Here is an 18,748-nt window from a genome sequence, read left to right as displayed (position 1 = left end):
CAGGCATGTATGAGATTTTCTGAAATGACGGCAGTTACTACGATGTAGTCCTCCGACCCTACGTTGAACTCGCCATACAAGCCCAAACTTTTCCGTCATCCCAGCCGAATGAGCACGCGAACGCCATCCTAAACCACGCCCAAAGACCCTCCCATCCCCACCCCCACATACCCCCCAACCGTCCTACTCACCCTCCTCCTCCAACTGCACAGCACGGTACCCGTTCGACGCATTCCTTCCCGATCCCTTAGCAGCACCACTAAAAGTCTCCATGCCATCCAGGAAACCGTAGCTCACGCCCCTGGCATCACGAGCGGAGACATCTTCCTCCACGAGATCGAAGCCGTCGTCAAAGGCAGGCTCTTCCTTCTTGACTTTGGGTCCACCGAGGCCGAAGTCATCGTCATCGTCGTCGTTGGCATCGGAGTGAGAGGGGGAGGAAGTAGGTTGGCGGGCACGGCGCTTGGAGGCGGAGGTTGGAGCGGCAGTCGCACCCCTCTTCTTGGGTGTGGACGTGGTAGCGGTTCTGGGACGTCCACGAGCTGACTTTGCAGCAGGACTGTCCTCGGAGATGCCGGCGGTCTTGTTCTTGAGCTTGCGCTTGATCTTGCCCATGGTGAAGCCCGCGCTGCCGGGGGTGTAGCCTGTTAGGGCGGCGAGCTTGTTCATGTCGACCTGAAGTGAAGTGTCAGTTGAGTGTGCTGAGTGGGAGGGTGGGAAGGTGGGAAGGTATACTTTGGGCTCTTGCTCGAAGCACTGCCATGCTAGGGCGAGGACCTCGTTCTCACGGGGGGTCAGGTCGTCTTTGGCCATGGTGGAGGGTGCTGGTGCTGGTGCTGGTGTTGGTGGTGGTTGTCTTGATGTGTTTGTAGTTGTTGGAGTCCGAGTTGGAGTACCGATGAGAGAGTGGTGGAGGAGTGAAGAGGGATGAAGGATGAAGACGGGGAGATACGAGCCTTATGTGCTGGGCCAGAGCAGCGAGATAGCGGCTCTTAACAGCAAGGAAATTACTTTTCTGTAGCTACTAGTAGTTGTGGTGAGAGTGATAAGCAAAGGTGAAGGAGAGCTAGAAGACCAGCTTCACCTCGCTTTTAGTGACCTAGTAGATTACTGTGTGGCAGCATATGGTGCAAGTGAGTTTAGCTTGACAAGGATACCACGTGTCTAGGCAGCCATTTCCATAGGTGCGAGGCATCTTGCCTGCGCTGGACGTTGAGTGGTATCTTCAAGTTCGGAGAAGCTTGGCGTGGTTCACGATGAGACCTCCCTGGTTATGCTATCGAAAGTCACGCTCGATTACCACAGGACATTGCAGATATTTTCCGGTCTATTCTCGAGTCCATTAAAGATGACAAGACATAGGCCAACGTACGAAGAAGTTATATCCTACGTACTTCTTTACCCAGCAATTCGGGTCTCTCCACGTCCAGCTCATCCCTCAACGCTGCGTATAGCGAATCTCCTAGAATAATGGACAATCCCAAGCTCCAGACCAGCGTAATGGCATAGAAGAAGTTGGCGTTTCCCGATCCTGCGTAAATCCAAAGGTGGTAGAAGGCAGGGCCCAAGAACGATGTATATAAGATAGCGGATGAAGCCAAGAACGTGTAGCGCATGACTGGGATACGGTTAGTATTGCTACAAGAGATTGAAATAGGGGAAACTCACGAGGGAACAGATGGCGAAACATGGGTACCAAAGAAAGGTAGAGCGCAGCGTCCGCTATGCTTGGGTATGGTGTGAAGATGGCGAACACGCCGGTCAAGCTGCAAGCAACGAATAAAGGCTGCTTGTGGAGGCGAATGGTAAGACCTGGCATATACGACGCCGCGTGTAGCCAGAATACGCCGAGGAAGAACTCGCGGAACGAGTCGAACATCTCGATGAAGAAGTACCACCAAAGTCCAACATTCGGCGTGAGGTCAGGTAATAGAAGACGCACGCCGTACGTCGCCGAGAGAAAGTCCCACGAGCCCATCAAGAACGCAGAGCCACCGAGCAAGACGCCTATTGCGACCGTGACACCAACAGTATGGGCTATGATGAAGGACGCGACGTCTGGCGCGGTGCTCTTCTTCAGGGTCTTCGCATCGTATAGCAGAACCATAAGCGGAGGGAATAGAAGGATCGGGTGCATAGCAAAGTACGATGCGAAAGCCGTGGCTAGTATAAAGGTGAAGCTGGCTCCTTGGGACGCCTTGGCCATGGCCGTGAGGATGAAGAGGTTGGTGAGGGCCGAGGTGGAGCGCGCGACGCAGGTTAGAACTGTGAAGGGATTGAACAGGAAGCTGGATGATGTCAGTACATATCCTACATAGAGGTGTAGTAGGCTTACCCTGCTGCAATAGCCACACTACTCCATCTCAAGTCCTTCCGCGGGGAAGCGAACAATCGCGTGACTGACGCGAAGCCGCTCTCTGCCACCTGATATAAGGCATTCGCGCTTAATAAATCTACGATGGTAAAGAAGATGTTGGTGGCCAGCGGGGCATGGGCCGGGTTGGGGAAGAGGGAGAAGAGCGGCAGCAAGAGGGGCGCCTGGTGGTATACGCCGCCGTCGTAGGGAGAGACATTGTGAGTGTAGAGAAAGACGCCCTCTTGCACTTGTAGGCGTCAGTAATGTTATGTATACGTAATTGCAGGTACATACATCTCTTGAAGCCATTCACTGGTGTTGACACCTCGACACGTCCGGCGAGGAGGTCTGGCAGGGCGGGAAAGACAGTGAAGAGGAGCAGGCGCACGGCGGCGGCGGCTGCAAAGAGCAGCATCTTGTGCTGCTTGTCAATGGCCATGGTCACGGGCAGCTATGCATTCATTGGCTCCATGGCGGTTCTCGACACCTCGGCGCTGGAGTTCTGGCAAGATGCATGTCGGTGGACCCTGGTCGCGCTAACGCCGGATCCATGTCCGCTAGTTGGCCGCATCTCTAACTTTTTTGCGCCCGCCAAAAGTTCGCCCGTCTGCACCGACAGAATCGCGATTCCATACTTTCTCTACAATGGCTGGTCGCTCAAAAAAGAAGGGTATGCATCGCCGTCAATCATCGAGAGGAATATCTTACTAATCCATTCACAGGCACCTCCGGTGCGGCCAAGAACTACATCACCCGCACGCGCGCCGTGAAGAAGCTTCAGATCTCGCTCCCCGACTTCAGACGACTATGTATCTTCAAGGGAATCTACCCCCGTGAGCCGCGCAACAAGAAGAAGGTCTCGAGGGGCTCTACCGCCGCCACCACCTTCTACTACACCAAGGATATCCAGTACCTGCTCCACGAGCCGCTGCTGGCCAAGTTCCGCGAGCACAAGGCTGTCGCAAAGAAGATTGGTCGCGCCCTCGGTCGCGGCGAGTCTGGCGATGCATCGCGCCTCGAGAAGAACCTCATGCCCAAGGTCAAGCTCGACCACATCATCAAGGAGCGCTACCCTACCTTTGTCGACGCCCTGCGCGACCTCGACGATGCCCTCTCCATGCTGTTCCTCTTCGCCAACCTGCCCTCCAGCGACCACGTCCCCGCCAAGACCATCGCCCTGTGCCAGCGACTGACCCGCGAGTTCGAGCACTACGTAATCACCTCCCACGCCCTCCGCAAGTCCTTCCTCTCCATCAAGGGTATCTACTACCAGGCGACGATCCAAGGTCAAGACATCCTCTGGCTGGTACCATACAGGTTCGTTCAGCGAACAGGCGGCGACATCGATTTCAGGATCATGGGCACTTTCGTCGAGTTCTACACGACCCTGCTCGGCTTTGTCAACTACCGCCTCTACACTTCGGTCGGCCTGGTCTACCCTCCCAAGTTCAACGCAAAGAGCGACGAGCAGGGTGGTGAGCTTGCTGCATTCCAGCTTGAGGGCAAGGCCACCGCTACGAACGACGCAAACGGCCACGATGAGAATGGTGCGGTCAACCCTGAGGCACAGGCGATTGCGGACAGGCTTGCAGCTATGCCCGATGCTGAAGAAGAGGAGAGCACCACCGCCGTAGCCAAGGTAGCCACAGAGGACGATGAAGAGGAGGCCAACGACGAGATCGACAAGTTCGAGCCTACTGCGCCCGACGCCGATATCCTGCCCCAACCCCAAGCAAGCAGCGCCGAAATCGCATCCTTATTCGCGCCCTTCACCTTCTATCTGGCACGAGAGACACCCAGAGCATCGCTCGAGTTCATACTAAAGGCATTCGGCTGCAAGAGAGTGGGTTGGGACGGAACGCTAGGCGATGGCGCTTTCACAACCAACGAGTCGGACCCGAACATCACACATCAGATCGTCGATCGACCTGCGCTTTCCAACGGTGCTCCTGCACAGGAGGACGGTGCTGCTGCCCCCAAGGCCCAATGGCCATACTCTATGATGCCTGGACGCACCTATGTCCAGCCACAGTGGGTTTGGGACAGCATAAACCAGGGCAAGCTGTTGCGACCAGACCACTACGCCCCTGGCGCAGATCTGCCTCCCCATCTCAGCCCTTGGGTCAAGCCAAAGAAGGGCGAATACGACCCCAACTTGCCTCTCGCGGCCCAACAGCCAGAGGGCGAGGCTGAGGCGTTTGAGGACGATGACGAGGAGGCCACTTTCGACGTTGATGGAGACGAAGACATGGACGCCATCGTTGACCGTGAAGGCTCAGTGGAAGTTGGCGAGGGCATGGATGTCGCTGACGACTCTGAAGACGACAGCGATGACGACGAATCAGACGAGGCTGGCGCGGGTGGTGAGGAGTTCGACGGCTTTGACTCCGATGCCGAGTCGGACATTTCAGAAGGAGAGGCTGCCCGTCTTCAGCACCAGCGTGAACTGGAAGCTGAGGCCACTGGCAAAAAGCTCGAGGTCAAGAAGCCGACCAAGAAAGAGGAGAACGCTGTCATCCGCAAGAAGGCAGAGAAGAAGAAGCGCGCTGAAGAGGAGGAGCGCGAGAGGCAAAAGATGATGTTGTCCAACAAGAAGCGCAAGCTGCTCAAGCGTATCGAATACGGCGAGAACAAGCGCGAGAATGAGTCCGAGAACCTGCGCAGAAAGCGCGCGAAGGTCGAGAAGGCCAAGGCTGCTGCTGAGGCCCTGTAGGTTTGAGTATGTGTATATGATGCATCAAAAGCTGGGGCCGGCGTTCTTTGGGCAGGAGTTTGGCGCGCTTAACGAACCTCTATATGCTGCATGTAGTAAATCGATACCTTTTCTGGCTCTACATCATGGCCGTAGCTGTTGAACATCTATCCTAACGAATTTGCTGTGATCGCTGGTTGGGACGCACGGACTGGGGCTGTCAGATGCGTGGCGCAGCCATCTTTGACCCAAAAACATGATGAACACTCGATGACTCAACCAGAGGATATATGAACCATGGCTGCACCCATATTGCACTTGGTCTCTAACATCCAGCTGCAAGCCCATACGACCAATACACGCCCAATCCAACAGCATGTAGCCACGCCCACTAGTCCGCGAATATTGACAATGGTAGACCAGGGCCGCGATCCAAACTCAACCATAGTTGACATCGCAACAACGACAATGCTCAACCTGGACAACATGACATAAGACAACTCTTCTTTCCTGCACGTCAGGATAAATTTCATCACCGTATGTCAAGACCACAATAACCCCCTCTTTGGACTCTTCCCACAAAGACGTCGCAAGAGCACGCAAGCTCCGCAGATCAACTCGAACACAAAGAACTAAAGACGGAAATATGAATCCATAACATGACCCCCTCTCGTTCTCGATCTGCTCCACGGAAAAAAACCCAGCTCCACCATCGTCGCCGCTACCCAAAAGCGCAAAGTGCCGAGCCGCTGCCGAATAGCACCACCTTCCGGAAAAATTGTGCATGTCCAAATTTGCACACTTGGAATCTTTCGGTGGCATAGAAGTTTGAAAAGGTATAGAGAATCTTTCAAGCAGTATGGAAGCGAGGCTGACACAGAAAGACCAACTGGGGTCATTGCTTTCACCTGGGGCAACAGGCTTCGCTGTCACGTGATTGCGCGTTCACGTTCACTCCGGTTAGACGCTTGGTTGCTATTGTGGTATCGAGACAATAGGCTCGGTTGTGGTCACCCAGCTGTCACCTGGAGTTGATATCGATCCTAATCTTAGGACTTCATCTGCTCCTACTACCCATACGTCTATCTTCCTGTCCTCGACACAGCGATCTGAAGTCAGCAATACCTCTCATCGGACTCCGCGTTAAACCTCTGGAAATCGACGTATCCAGCAAAAGGTCACAAACCTCACATCCTCCAACCGACCATGGCAACGTCACCACCAACCCCCCTCTTCCCCTCCCTCCCCCCAGAACTCCGGAACGAAATATACGCCTACCTCTCCCACCCCACCCCCACCTCCATCCCAACAAACAGCCACCTCCCCCTCAGCCTAAAAACCTTCCACTGCAAACACACAACCACAACCCTCCTCCCCATCCACCACAGCAGCACGCCCGGCCTGCTCTCCCTCCCCGCAAACCAAATCCCCGAGTCCGGCGAATACACATCCTACCTCCTCTCCAACGCCATAACCCTCCTCATATCCATCCACTTCCTTGGCCGCATAAACACCTTCGTCCCCTCGGACTGGGACAAGAAAATCCAAGCCCATCTACGCAAACTGGCGAAATCGTTTCCGTGGTTGGGGAAAGTGAGCAGGTATGAAGTCAAGATACTATGGGACCCGGTTGATGGCGCGCTGAAGAGTAAAGGGGGGAGGAGGTGTGCGGGGGATGTTTGTCTTGGGTTGGTTAAGGGGGTTACGGGGTTGGTGGATGAGGGGGTGAAGGGGAAGAAGGGGTGGTTAAACGTGGGGGTGTGTCTTGATCATGGGTTTGCGGTGGGGAATGCGTTTGCGGAGACGAAGTTTGGGTTGGATAGGTTTTTTGGGGGGGAGTTGGGGTTTGGGACCGTGGTTAGGGAGGTGAGGATGACGGGGGTTACGCATCGCAGGGGGACTGAGGCTTTTCTTCTGGGTTTTCGGGCAGTGGAGAAGGGGGGTGTGCTAGAGGAGAAGAGGTTGATTGAGGTGGAGGAGGGGAGGGTTGGTTGGGCTGAGTTGACGAAGGGGCCGTTGGTTATGAGGAGGACTACGGGTGTGGGGCTGAAGGGGAGTACGACGGAGTTGGGGAGGGATGAGATGGACTTTCCCATGTGTCATCTTATGGCGGAATCTGTTAAGATGTAGTGAAAACTATGACGAATCGTTGAGATTTCTGCGAACGGCTATTGATCATCCCGGGGGCTACGAACAACTTTGTTCTGGTTGGCGCAGTAACGATGACACTGGTTGCTACATACACAACCACAGACTTTCCAATCTACACTATTCTGCCATCCAACACCCCATTCCCAGATCCATGTACAATTTCTTCCCATGCTCCCCTACTCCTACACTCCCATCTTTCCAGTCTTCCAACTCACCTCTCTTCTTTCCCCCTCCTCCAAATGCCCATCCACCACATCCCCTGCTTACGCCCAAGCCCCCACCAAACTCATCAAAAAGGCCCCCAAGAACACAAGCAAACAAGCATAAACCCTGCGCTTGCCCTTAAGCACCTTCCAACTCTCATCGCTCAGGAAGTCCTCCGACATGAGTTCCACAAGCGAGGCGAAGATGAGGAAACCAGCTGAGATGGCGTTCATGATACCGACGACGAGGAGACCGATTTCAGAGTCGGGCGAGTACAAAGTGTGTGTTGCTATGCCGATTGCCATGCCGCCGGGTGTGCTGGGTGTTGTGTTAGTAGGAGGAGATAGATGGGGATGGAGGGAAGACTTACGTGCAGCCATATGCGAGAGCCATGAGCCAGGGCTGTGCAGCGCGTGGCTTCCATTTGATGTCGGCGATGCGTACACCGAGTGCCAGGCCTTCGAAAGTTTCTATTAAAGTCAGTATGTAGATACTGTTAGTTTGGAAGGGGGGCCTACGATGAAATACTATAGCGATCAGCAGCACAGTGAAGTCGTTACCGACTGAAACAGCAAGCGACATTCCAATGAAGATGCTGTGGAACAAGATACCCATTTCCAAGAGAAACACCTGCATAATGGCTTTCTTGTGTACTTGCTCCGGGGTGAGCACATGGTCGTGCTCTCCAGTCTCTTGGTCCTCCTCGATCGCATACTCGTCATTCGCTTCTTTGCTACGGGCGCCCGGGGTTTCCGCTTCAGATCCGCCCACAGATTCAATAGCATCGAGTCGCTGGCCATCCTCACGGTACCGGGAGAGCGTTCTACTAATGCTCCCGACTCTTCCACGCAAGACACCCAGATCGCGGACTCGCATGCTGGTATCCGAGTACGTCCTCTGCATCGCTGGCTGCGGTGGAGCAGGCGCTTCATTCTCAGTCTTCGGTTCTTCCTTGCGGCGAGACACAGCCTCCGCACCCTCGTTACCGCCGCAGACATGTTGAGCTGGGGAAAAGATCATTTCGATTAGGGTGACGAAGAAGACGCTAGCTAGCATAATCGCGCCTGGCATAGCCTGATAATCGGTTGTCCAAAAGCTCGACAGACAGGGGTCGTTCAGTGAGCCAAAAGCGGTAGGAAGTAGATGGACGAAGGCAGTCGCGACCAAGACACCGGTGCCGAAATGCTTCGCGCCGAAAAGGAAGGCAGGTGGGATGCGCAGGCGCGGAAACTTGAGGACGAGCATTGGGAAGGCACATCCAGTGCCTGAAACGAAAAGGATGATGAAAAGGCCGGCGACATGTAGACCCAGATCGTAGTTGGGCTGGGCTTTGCCATCTTCGCAGGTACTTCGCCTGGGAAGACGCTGGTTTGTCGGCTCTGGGAATTCGATGTTAGTGTTGACGCTTTGACGCCATTGGGGCTGTTTCATCTCACCTTTTGGTAAGAAAAACTTGGGTGTGGACAGATTTCCAGTAGCATAGGAGATCAGCATCGAAGTGCAGATTACTGATACCAGCCACTTTGCCCAGCTGAAGAAAGTGGTAGTGAGGCCAGCTTGGTGCTCGCTCACGTGCGCGATGGTTCGGGTGCAAGGTCCTGCAACAGAGTCAGCATCTCAGCCTCCATTGTTGAGTCATCACGATGCTGCGACAAACCTTTTGGGGACCCTTTGACACCCTCGCCAGTGTGGCTTGGCTTTCTCTTCTCCATCTCTTGGCCATTGAATTCGTCGAGTTCACACCGCCGCAAACTCCGCGTGCCGCTGCGCAGTCGATCTGCCTCTCCCAATTCTCTTGCATTTGCGATGCCGTTCAGATCCTCGCAGGTCGTCAGATCAGCAGCGAAGCGTGGCGGATTCTGATTCCATCCAGGGTTCCAAAGGACGTCGTCATCGGTTCTGGAAGGGCAGTTCATTTTGGGACCTCGGTTGCCAAGCTCTCCTTTCCGGTCGTGGAGATGGTCAAAGGTGCGTTCGGTGGTAGTGACAGCCGTCTAGTCCAGTGGAGCGCGAACGATGAGTTAATATGTTCGAAGGATGACGTGGAGATCACTGATGATGGAAATAGTCGGGAACATATGACATCCCAAAGAACTAGCAGTGGTCACTATGGTCGGTTAGCGGCTCTTCCGCCTTGTCGTTGCCCAAACAGAAGCCAGCGCCGAGTGCCAAGACGACCAACCCCAGGCCCGCCACGCGACAACGGCCGAACGGGTGCTCCTTCTTTTGATGGGTCTCGTGTATAGCAGCTGTCGATGTTTCAAACTTCATCTTTTGGAGACAATGTATAGCTATCTTCTTGTTCTCAACATGTTGTTAACAGCTGCGGCCACTGCGACCGGATGTTCGGCTTGCGCTTCGACACGTAATGGTGCGCGGCCGGTGGAGATCACGAAGAAGATCGGATCCGATGTTGCCCGAAGTAGAGTGATGAGTACCCAGCCGTGCAGCCGATGCCGAAGCGGTAAATCCTGGGGTAGTCTGGGCCATGAAGTACTCTCAATGCTGACTACAATGTGCAAAATTATCTCTTGTTTGACTAACGCATGTTGGCAGTGCTGCTAACTCTGGGTTCAACATCTTAGAAGAGACACGATTCATATCATAATCTCTCGAAAGGGGAATTGTCTCCAGCCGGCAGGTGAGCACGCGACCTGCACTCAGCTCAAGCAACGTCTATTTAAGGTCGGAATAGGTGTATATGTGGTGCAGAACGTGTGATGTATAATACATGCAATTCTTTTGAACGATTCTTAGTGCGTGTTGAAGCACTTTTTCATCTCTCTCTTATCTCTTTGGTGTCTATGGGTATCTCTCTTCACTGCGCCTTGGTTGTCTCCAACACTTCCAGCGCACCGCCAACCAGATGCAAGCTCCCAGTCACCAGCACCATGACTTCTGCATCAGCCCCGGCTTCCTTGGCATAGTCTTGCGCCACCTTTCGTGCGGTTACGACTGCCTCTTCGATTGTGCGCAGCACATGCACTTCTGCAGTGCCGTCTATCTCAGACCATGTGTTCGCGAGCGCCTTCTGAACTGCCAGCGTGTCTACGTCCTGCTGATTGGTGTTTATCGAAACAAGATCAGGCTTGTATCCCTCGCTGAAGGTTTGGTTGGTGGTAAAGATAACATGAGTGAAAGGAGACTGTGATCCCGAAGTGATGCCGCTCTGTAGGGCTGTATACAAGGCTTTGGCCAGCGCATTCGCGTCTCGTGTCTGTTGGTTGAAGATCAATATCCGAGGGACCTTGGATTGAGAGGTGGCAGTGGAAGTCGCCAGTGTTATCTGCTCCGCGAACCATTTGCCAGTGACCTCTATGCTTTCCATAGTGTGGGCTCCGTCGATATGCCATGCGACGTTGGTCTCGCGTCTGATCTCACATCTACCAGCCCATCGCACTTGCTCCAGTCCGCGAACGAACTCGGAGGGGAGCTCAATATGCGGAGCAATGGTTGGATCGGGTACGGAAGTGTGGCCAAGTGCTCGCAGATGCGCAGCTGCGGCAGCTATCGCCACGGATGCGTTGATCTTCTGGAAGGCTGCACCTAGCCCAAGCTTGATCTCGTTGTTCGCTAAAGCCGGATGCACATCGATAGTGTGTAGTTTCGTGCCCTTCGCGGCTGCCCGTTCTTCCAAGACTGTCATAGCTTCCTCCTTTTGGCGCACTGTAAATGCAATACTGCCTTTCTTGAAGATTCCAGCTTTGTGCCAGGCTATTTCTGGAAGCGTAGAACCAAGCATCGCTGTATGGTCTATTCCTAGCGTTGTGACGGCTGTGACGGTGGGTTTCGTGAGGATGTTCGTGCTGTCGAACTCGCCGCCGATTCCACATTCGATAACAGCGGAGTCCACACCCTCCTTCAGGTATGCGTGTAGCGCCATGAGCGTCAGATAGCGGAAGTATACTGGCTTGGTAGGGACGTCTGCTGGCGCATTCTCCGCCTTTGCCGCTGCTTCCAGCTTGTCCCACACCTCGAAGAAGTATTTGGCGAACTTCTCCTCTGATATTGGCTCATTGTCGATCTGTATGCGCTCTCGTACGAATCGTAGATGCGGGGAGGTGTAGAGACCGATCTTCGAAGGTGGGGTCTGCGCGTCGCCGGGGGTGGTGTATTGTGACAGGATAGACGAGATGAAAGCACTCGTAGAGCCTTTGCCTTTCGTGCCGGCGATGTGTATAGGCTTCAACCGGTCGAACTCTGAGGGCTGAATGCTTCGTCAGTCGCGGTCTTCGGGTGGGGTCGTTGGGAGCCGCACACCTCATATCCAGCTTTGCGACACCATTCAATCATCTCCGGTATCGCCTGCTGGTTCATACCCCGACCAGACTTGCGAATCGCATCCACTATGGAGAAGTTGGACTGAAGCGTGTTGAGCGCGGCAACCGCAGCCTGTAACTATCAGCTCAACTCACATGTGCGCTGCTACTAACATACCGCATAGTCGCGCTTCTCCATTTTGGCAGCGCTGTGGTAAAGACGAGCGATTGGTGAACCGCGCAAGAAGCACGTGCGTGTCCGGGCTATGAACATGAGGGCATCGCGGTTGATGCTTGAGCTCAGGGCCGTCTGGTACTTTTGTTTTTGAGAATACCGCCGATAGCCGATGACGCATCAGCTCCGACCCTCGTTCTCACAAACCTCAATCGGGGCCTGCGATCCCCTGCATGTCTCTCCATACCTTCCTTCACTAACAATTCGTCGGAGCTGTCAGAGCCAACCAACACTAACGGTCCGTCTTCTCAAAGACTAATTCGAATGCTACATGGCTGTACTCACCACTAGGACCAAATTATAGCTTCACTGGATTGTACGCGGGGAGATGTTTACGTGTGAAAAACTTCACTCGACGAGTACTGGATGCAACAGAGCTTCCCATGTGCGTACTTTTGCTCAGAGTTACTGCCTTAACCTCTGGACTTAATCTGCCTTCTGTTTTACAACAGGTAAACACAGTGAAACGCGTCGTGGAAGACGTGGCTGTACTGTTGACATTAAAGTACATGGTAGCGCGCATCAATTGACCTATTGTAAAACCAGGAACGAACCGATTGTTCGTCTCAAAGTTACTTCCGAGCACGCTCCACTGGACGCGATGTGATTGTCCGGTTGAAACACAATACCAGGGTTCAGCAAGAGCGATCCGGGCGCCGGAAGCAGTCTAGCTCCGGTGGTCAAAGCTCTCTCACTCGATCCATCCGTGGATCCTCGCCGACTGCCAATCCATTGTTTCGACCACAGTCAGCGCCTTTTATCAAAAACTGCGCTTCTTCTTCCTCCTTCTCTTTTCCCCATTATCGCGCTGTACGGGAAGATACATTGATTGACTTTACCACTCTCTTTGCGCATACGAACACGTTCGCAGCTTCCCAGCTTACGCGCCCCTGTCCCTGTCGCGTCACGCTCACCAACGTCGCTCACCTTCCCTATCACAACCACTCGCGCAGCCATGTCGGACTACTCTAAGATGAAGAACGACGAGCTGTCGGCGCTCCTCAAGGAGCGCAAGCTACCTCACACCGGCAAAAAGGCAGAGATGGTCGAGCGCCTACAAAAAGACGACGAGAAGTCCGGCGAGAAGCCTGCCGCTGGCGCTGAAGACGAGATCGACTGGGACGACGAAGCTGATGATACCGCTGCTGCGCCAGCTGCTACCACCACAGCGACAGAAGCGACCGTCATTCCTAACGCAGAGATTGTCGCAAACGCTGGAGGCGAGGGCCAGCCCCCGAACCCGCAAGCCGTACCTAACCAAGTCGCCGACATCGACCCTGCGCAAACCGACGACCTGACCATCGACCCGCCCGCGGAAGGCGCCACCGAAGCCAGCACAGAGCCCAAGCCAGAAGAGAAGAAGGAGCCCACTCCTGATTACACACGCGGTCTTGCTGCCACCAACCTCGATGAAGAGATTGAGAAGCGCAAGAAGCGCGCGCTGAAGTTTGGTACCAAGTTCGAGGACGATGAGGGTCTCAAGAAGCTGGAGCGCGCTAAGAAGTTCGGAGAGGTCGGCCCTCCCAAGGGTCTCGACGAGGCTCTTCCAGAGCGCCGCGAGAAGCGCCAACGAGAGGCCGGAGGTGACGAAGCTGGTAGCAACAAGCGCCGTGAGGGTCGCCGCGACGGCGGACGAGAGGGAGGTCGTACTGGAGGTCGTGGAGGACGCAGAGATAACCGCCCTCGTAGCAGAGACAACCGCCCACGTGAGAACACACGCGAGAACAGGACTGGCGGTGGTCCTGGCGGAAGCTGGATGAGCGAGAAGGATAGGGCTGCCGCCGAGGCCAGGAAAGCCAAGTTCGCAAAGCCAACGGCTTGAGCTTGGAGATATGATACTGATCGTTTTCTGGATTTCACTTCCGAGCGGCCGACGAGCGACCTCGAAGACGGACCTTCGATACGGCGCCTAGACTCGGACTCGGTGGAAGAGCTTGGACAGCACCGGCGCACTCCTTGTATAACATATTTTGCGGGCTACATTCTACCAATTTGCCGGACCATCTGCGATTGTCGCTTCTTCAGACACATCTCGGATACATCAATTCAAAGCTCATTAATCTTCACCGCCGCCTCATCGTCCTCGCGATTCACTCTTTGCATATACAGCTTCTTGGACTTACATGGCGAGCCTTTCCCATGTCTGTCCGCTACCAGAATCATGAAGCCGCTAGCAGACCTTGTCTACATGGCACAACTCCTGCCTTCCCGACAGCGCAGCTGGTTCAGTGGTCGATGTCGCACGAGAAGCTGAGAATTGGTTACGACGTATGACGGGCATATTGAGCAGCTTCGCCCATATACCTGATCGCAAATCAATGTTCGCAGCACGCCAACACTTGAACGCTCGCATTCCGCGTACGCTGACAGCCAGCCACGCATCTAATGCGATGCAAGGGCATCTAGATTCACTTATCCAGTGAATATGCATTGCAGTCCCAGAAGAACCGCATTTATAGATCAAGTGATTGTCAAGCAACTAAGCGTTGCTACAAGCTTCGGTTACCAACACACCGACATTGTGGTCCTCTTTGTGATGCTAGTGCCTCTCAACGCCACGAAACCCGCTGCATATTCCCGACCTCGGCATGGGGCTTTTATCCCCGCACACCAACTAACACCGCCAAAGAGGAAAGAAAACGCTTAGCAAGCGTCACCGTTAAATGGCTCCCAGGCACTAAGGGTGTTTGTGGGGATATTTAGACGGTGGGAGTCCCCGCGCGTAAATTCCGCGTTTCTGATCTGCATTCGTTGTTTCGCCTCCTCGACTTCCGTTGACGTGTTGCTTGATTCTTTTGACATCAGAATCAACAATCGGACCGCAGCCTACTCTACCTACTTGTTCTGGAACTTTGGACGTGCTGCATGACTCGGAACACAGAGACCGGAATCGGACAAAGAGTCGGAACAATCGTATGATCGGCATATACCCATGGGCAGAAAATTGGTGACCAAATATTGTGCATCGGCATAGCTAGCGGAGCTTAAAGGGTCGCCCCGAAGTGTTGAGGAACAAGAAGCTTGACGACGCAGCTTTGCACGCGATGTCCCAATCAGATGTTGAGGAGAAACATGTCGTTAGAGACAAAGCTGTCTCGCAAGAAGACATGAGTCGTCCCTCGTCTTCGATCCACGATGATATCCATCGACAAGTCGAGACAGCAAACAGCCACGAGGTAGCAGGAGATAAAGAAGCGCAAATAGACGCAAGATCAACATTGACTGCCGAATCCGCTATTCCTCCACCTCCAGATGGTGGACTCCATGCTTGGCTGAAGGTGTTTGGAGGATTCATGATATACATCAACATCTGGTATGTTAACGCTTGCATCATCTCTACATCTCAGATGGAATGAGCTAACATTACTATCCACCCAGGGGCTTCACCCTAACCTACGGCGCCTTCCAAACCTACTACCGCACCACACTCCTCACTTCCTCCACGCCAAGCGCTATATCCTGGATCGGCACCGTACAAGCCTGGCTGCTCATCGTCATCGGCACGCTATCCGGACCTTTATTCGACCTTGGCTATTTCCGCAGCATGCTGCTCGTTGGAAACTTCCTGGTCGTGCTAGGCATCATGATGCTCAGTCTGAGTACGCAGTACTGGCAGGTATTCCTCAGCCAGGGCGTGTGTATGGGCCTGGGAGCTGGTTTGTTATACATACCTAGTCTAGCCATGGTGGGAGTGTGGTTTAGCAAGAAGAGGGCGTTGGCTATGGGTATTGTTATGAGTGGGATTGCTGTCGGTATGTCTCCCCAGGACTATTCCCTCCCTTCTTCAACGCAACAGGACTAACGATACAACCCCAGGAGGCGTAATCTACATAATCATGTTTGACCGGCTTACCAAGACCGCTGGTTTCCCCTGGGCTATCCGCGCTATAGGTTTCGTCGCTTTAGCCGCTGCTCTCCTTTCCATTCCTGCTCTGCTGTCTGGCTCCGCGTGGTTGAAACATAAGCGTAAGCGTCGTGCGCTGTTCGATAAGTCCGCGCTCCATGACCGTCTCTTCCTCATCTTCACTGCGTGCTCTTTTAGCACGTTTCTCGGCTACATTGTGCCTTACTTCTACATCCCGACGTACGCGCGCGAGCGACTGGGTAGCTCGGAGAGTACTGCGCTGTATATGCTTGTGTTGGCCATAGCGGGCAGTTTCTTCGGGAGACTGGTTAGTGGTGTCGCGGCGCATTGGGTCGGGGCTATCGTTACATGGGGGCTTTGTGCGTTTGCGAGTGGGTTGTTGGCACTGGTTTGGATCAGTATAGAGACTGAGAAGAGCTTTATCGCTTTCAGTATACTCTGGGGTATGTGTTTTTCTCACTTCTACTACCTGGGTTGTTACATTGGACTAATGGTAAACTTAGGTTTCTTCTCTGCGGCTCTAGTCACAGTACCCTCCGCGGCTTTCGCAAACATCACACCCGATCTTTCGCGGCTGGGAACGAGGCTGGGCATGAGTTGGAGTGTGTCTAGTATTGCTACGCTTATCGGTGCGCCGATTGCTGGGGCTCTACTCAAGAAGACGGATGGGCGCACGAATTTCATTGGGGTGCAGGTTTGGAGTGGCGCTTGTTTGATGGTGGGGACGGGTTGGTTGGTGGTGCTTTGGACTGTTACTGTGAAGACACAGAAGAAGGGTTGGAGAGTTTAGCATATGAATCTGATGGGCCTATGATGTCTTTCGCAACTCAAAGACTCCATTCGATGAACCTTTTTCGACAGCTCTATGAGCACTTCATCAATACGGCAACGTATTCACCATCTCCGATCGTTGTGAGTGGGACGGAAGCTGATATTGTAGCTCTCTAGTTCGATTCTGAAACCTCAAATTCGGTAGAGTGTGCTAGTTTTGCTGCTTCGCTCGACAAGCCGTGTCGGAAGGAACCGGTGGCTTGCTTCCCAGCTGCTGTACAGGCGGGTTGTGGTATCGGTACCTGGGTACGACACCGATGACGGCCCGCAATCGGCCCTATATCCTGGCTCGTATCAACGGCGGAGTGAACGTCAGCGATGTCGTTGTTTGAAGCATTTTCTTGTGTGCGCGCTCGTCTTGTAATGATCCGATTGCAATGACTTTCAGTGGTACTTTGGGTGGTTGGGTATTGATGATTCGGATTTGCCGACGCATTCTGAGCTGCCCAGGTGGTACGTCTCCACGTTGTTTGAAGGTTCCAAGGTTTGCTGATGCATGAAGGTGGGACGCTGATGTCTCCCGATCGCGCTTGCATCTCTAACAAGTCCTCACACTCAGTAGGGCTTACTAAAAGCAAAAAGCGTATGCGAAAGTGAAGCGTTTAGATCGTCTCCCATTGGGGGCCTGCTTCCTTCCACAAGAGCCCCTCGATCGCGGCTCCACATTTACAGCCCCTGGATCTTAGCCTTCTAGGATACGACAACCGGTAGCAGAGCATGATGTTCTCATTCATCATCGCTTCGGATCTAGATGATGTCGCTTAGCCATCCCAACGCTCGTGTTCTGCCGTACACAAGACGCGTGGGTGGCGCGACGCCGTGAAACCCAAGATCCTGCACCCTTGCTACTCATTATCCATGTAGCGTGATATCACACCGCTATAGCGTCGGTGCGGAACGGGTCGCCGACCACGATCCCCGCGGTGCGTCGTGCGTTAGTCTTCGTTTCGAGATCTCTTGCACCACCCCGACGGGAAAAATCGAACACTTACTGCCAAGACAAAACTTCTACACAAGCTGCACAACAGAACAAGAAGCCTTAGATTTTTTAAAGAAGCTCTATACTATACTTTGTATAGAGTAGATTCTTTTTTATTAAGCTGTTATTCCTAAATATTGTGTTGTTGTGACGTTGTAGGGTTGTGAAAGTTAACCTCGCTTGTTAGTGTCTCGATATTCCTGTCGGGGTGGTGTTGGGTTCTTCATCCTCCTTCCCAGCCGAAATGAGCTAGTGAGTATCCCTGTATCGCGTGGGGTTGTTGACGTCTCATTACCCTTCTATAGCTGTACAACGTATCTAGCGAGCGCGTCATCATGGGTATCACGGGAATATGACCTACATGAATGCATGTAATACATCAATAATCATACGACATTTCTCTAGGCAATATCGTCGACCTTAGAGCTACCAGGCTGAGTGTGCATCGCCGAGGATTTTCGGCATCGATCTTGCTGAAGAAGATAGATCTAGAAAGGAAGGTAAAAGCGGCAGTGCTATAGGTACTGGATCTTATCAATTTTTCCAGAACCCCGTGCCGGACGTTGGGCACCGAGGAAGTCCGCCCTGTCATGTCTCGTAACGAAGGACGATCTAACGTTCAGCCTGCTTGGTGATAGATCAAATTAGGCGACCCGGAGACCCGGAAACCTGGTCATGATTACTTGCACGTCAGCCTTCGATACACGAGATCACTGCGAGCGTTCACTCTGAGAAGAGTGGCTTCACAAGTGATTTGTCTTATACATCTCTTCTGGAATTCAGTCAAATCATGTGAACAACAAGTTGATAAACTTGTGTGGAGTAGGACGGTGTCGTATTGCTTATTTGCGGCTGGTATAGCCCTAGTGAAGGCTCGAGCTTGATCTAGTTTACATTTGCGGGAATATGTACGACGGCATTAGGATCTGAAACCGAAAGATCCAGCGCCCCTGTAACCCTGCGCCGCGGGGCTCAAGGCTGTCTTGGTACACAGAACATGAGGCAAGACAGCCGATAATGGACATAGCTCCGCTGTCATCCTCACTTCGATTACTCTTTCCCTATAACAAAACCGAACAGTGGGATACTCCACAATAACGCCCTCGCGTGCAAAACTTTTGTGACAGCATCATGTCACTACGCCACACGGCTGTTCCTCGTGGCATGAAAACCGCA

At 53.4% G+C, this 18,748-nt stretch overlaps 7 protein-coding genes across 7 annotated transcripts; 3 read left to right on the top strand and 4 right to left on the bottom strand.

The window, feature by feature from the left end:
• Positions 1 to 183: 183 nt before the first annotated feature.
• Positions 184 to 763, bottom strand: J4E93_001272 (uncharacterized protein; the record flags this gene model as incomplete). The annotated part of the gene is made up of 2 exons (XM_049339224.1): positions 184 to 675; positions 758 to 763. 2 exons carry the CDS (start codon positions 761 to 763, stop codon positions 184 to 186), a joined length of 498 nt encoding a protein of 165 aa, XP_049203181.1.
• A 616-nt stretch (positions 764 to 1,379) lies between these two features.
• On the bottom strand, positions 1,380 to 2,795 carry J4E93_001271 (uncharacterized protein; the record flags this gene model as incomplete). Its single annotated transcript, XM_049339223.1, has 4 exons — positions 1,380 to 1,618; positions 1,669 to 2,288; positions 2,336 to 2,603; positions 2,651 to 2,795. 4 exons carry the CDS (start codon positions 2,793 to 2,795, stop codon positions 1,380 to 1,382), a joined length of 1,272 nt encoding a protein of 423 aa, XP_049203180.1.
• A 206-nt stretch (positions 2,796 to 3,001) lies between these two features.
• NOP7 (mRNA-binding ribosome synthesis protein nop7) lies at positions 3,002 to 5,069 on the top strand (the record flags this gene model as incomplete). The annotated part of the gene is made up of 2 exons (XM_049339222.1): positions 3,002 to 3,026; positions 3,079 to 5,069. The coding sequence occupies 2 exons, from the start codon at positions 3,002 to 3,004 to the stop codon at positions 5,067 to 5,069; spliced, it is 2,016 nt and encodes a 671-aa protein (XP_049203179.1).
• Positions 5,070 to 7,462: 2,393 nt separating this feature from the next.
• On the bottom strand, positions 7,463 to 9,319 carry J4E93_001269 (uncharacterized protein; the record flags this gene model as incomplete). Its single annotated transcript, XM_049339221.1, has 5 exons — positions 7,463 to 7,721; positions 7,774 to 7,873; positions 7,922 to 8,782; positions 8,840 to 9,001; positions 9,061 to 9,319. The coding sequence occupies 5 exons, from the start codon at positions 9,317 to 9,319 to the stop codon at positions 7,463 to 7,465; spliced, it is 1,641 nt and encodes a 546-aa protein (XP_049203178.1).
• A 902-nt stretch (positions 9,320 to 10,221) lies between these two features.
• On the bottom strand, positions 10,222 to 11,861 carry J4E93_001268 (uncharacterized protein; the record flags this gene model as incomplete). The annotated part of the gene is made up of 3 exons (XM_049339220.1): positions 10,222 to 11,610; positions 11,664 to 11,795; positions 11,841 to 11,861. The coding sequence occupies 3 exons, from the start codon at positions 11,859 to 11,861 to the stop codon at positions 10,222 to 10,224; spliced, it is 1,542 nt and encodes a 513-aa protein (XP_049203177.1).
• Positions 11,862 to 12,852: 991 nt separating this feature from the next.
• J4E93_001267 (uncharacterized protein) lies at positions 12,853 to 13,719 on the top strand (the record flags this gene model as incomplete). Its single annotated transcript, XM_049339219.1, has 1 exon — positions 12,853 to 13,719. The coding sequence occupies one exon, from the start codon at positions 12,853 to 12,855 to the stop codon at positions 13,717 to 13,719; it is 867 nt and encodes a 288-aa protein (XP_049203176.1).
• Positions 13,720 to 14,941: 1,222 nt separating this feature from the next.
• J4E93_001266 (uncharacterized protein) lies at positions 14,942 to 16,552 on the top strand (the record flags this gene model as incomplete). The annotated part of the gene is made up of 4 exons (XM_049339218.1): positions 14,942 to 15,210; positions 15,276 to 15,649; positions 15,714 to 16,205; positions 16,266 to 16,552. The coding sequence occupies 4 exons, from the start codon at positions 14,942 to 14,944 to the stop codon at positions 16,550 to 16,552; spliced, it is 1,422 nt and encodes a 473-aa protein (XP_049203175.1).
• Positions 16,553 to 18,748: the final 2,196 nt, after the last annotated feature.

This window comes from Alternaria ventricosa (assembly GCF_023758065.1).
Source record: "Alternaria ventricosa strain BMP 2768 chromosome Unknown scaffold_2, whole genome shotgun sequence".
NCBI classification, from domain to species: Eukaryota; Fungi; Ascomycota; class Dothideomycetes; order Pleosporales; family Pleosporaceae; genus Alternaria; species Alternaria ventricosa.
Note: the sequence above shows the minus strand (reverse complement) of the source record. Positions and strands in the feature narration are given on the sequence as shown.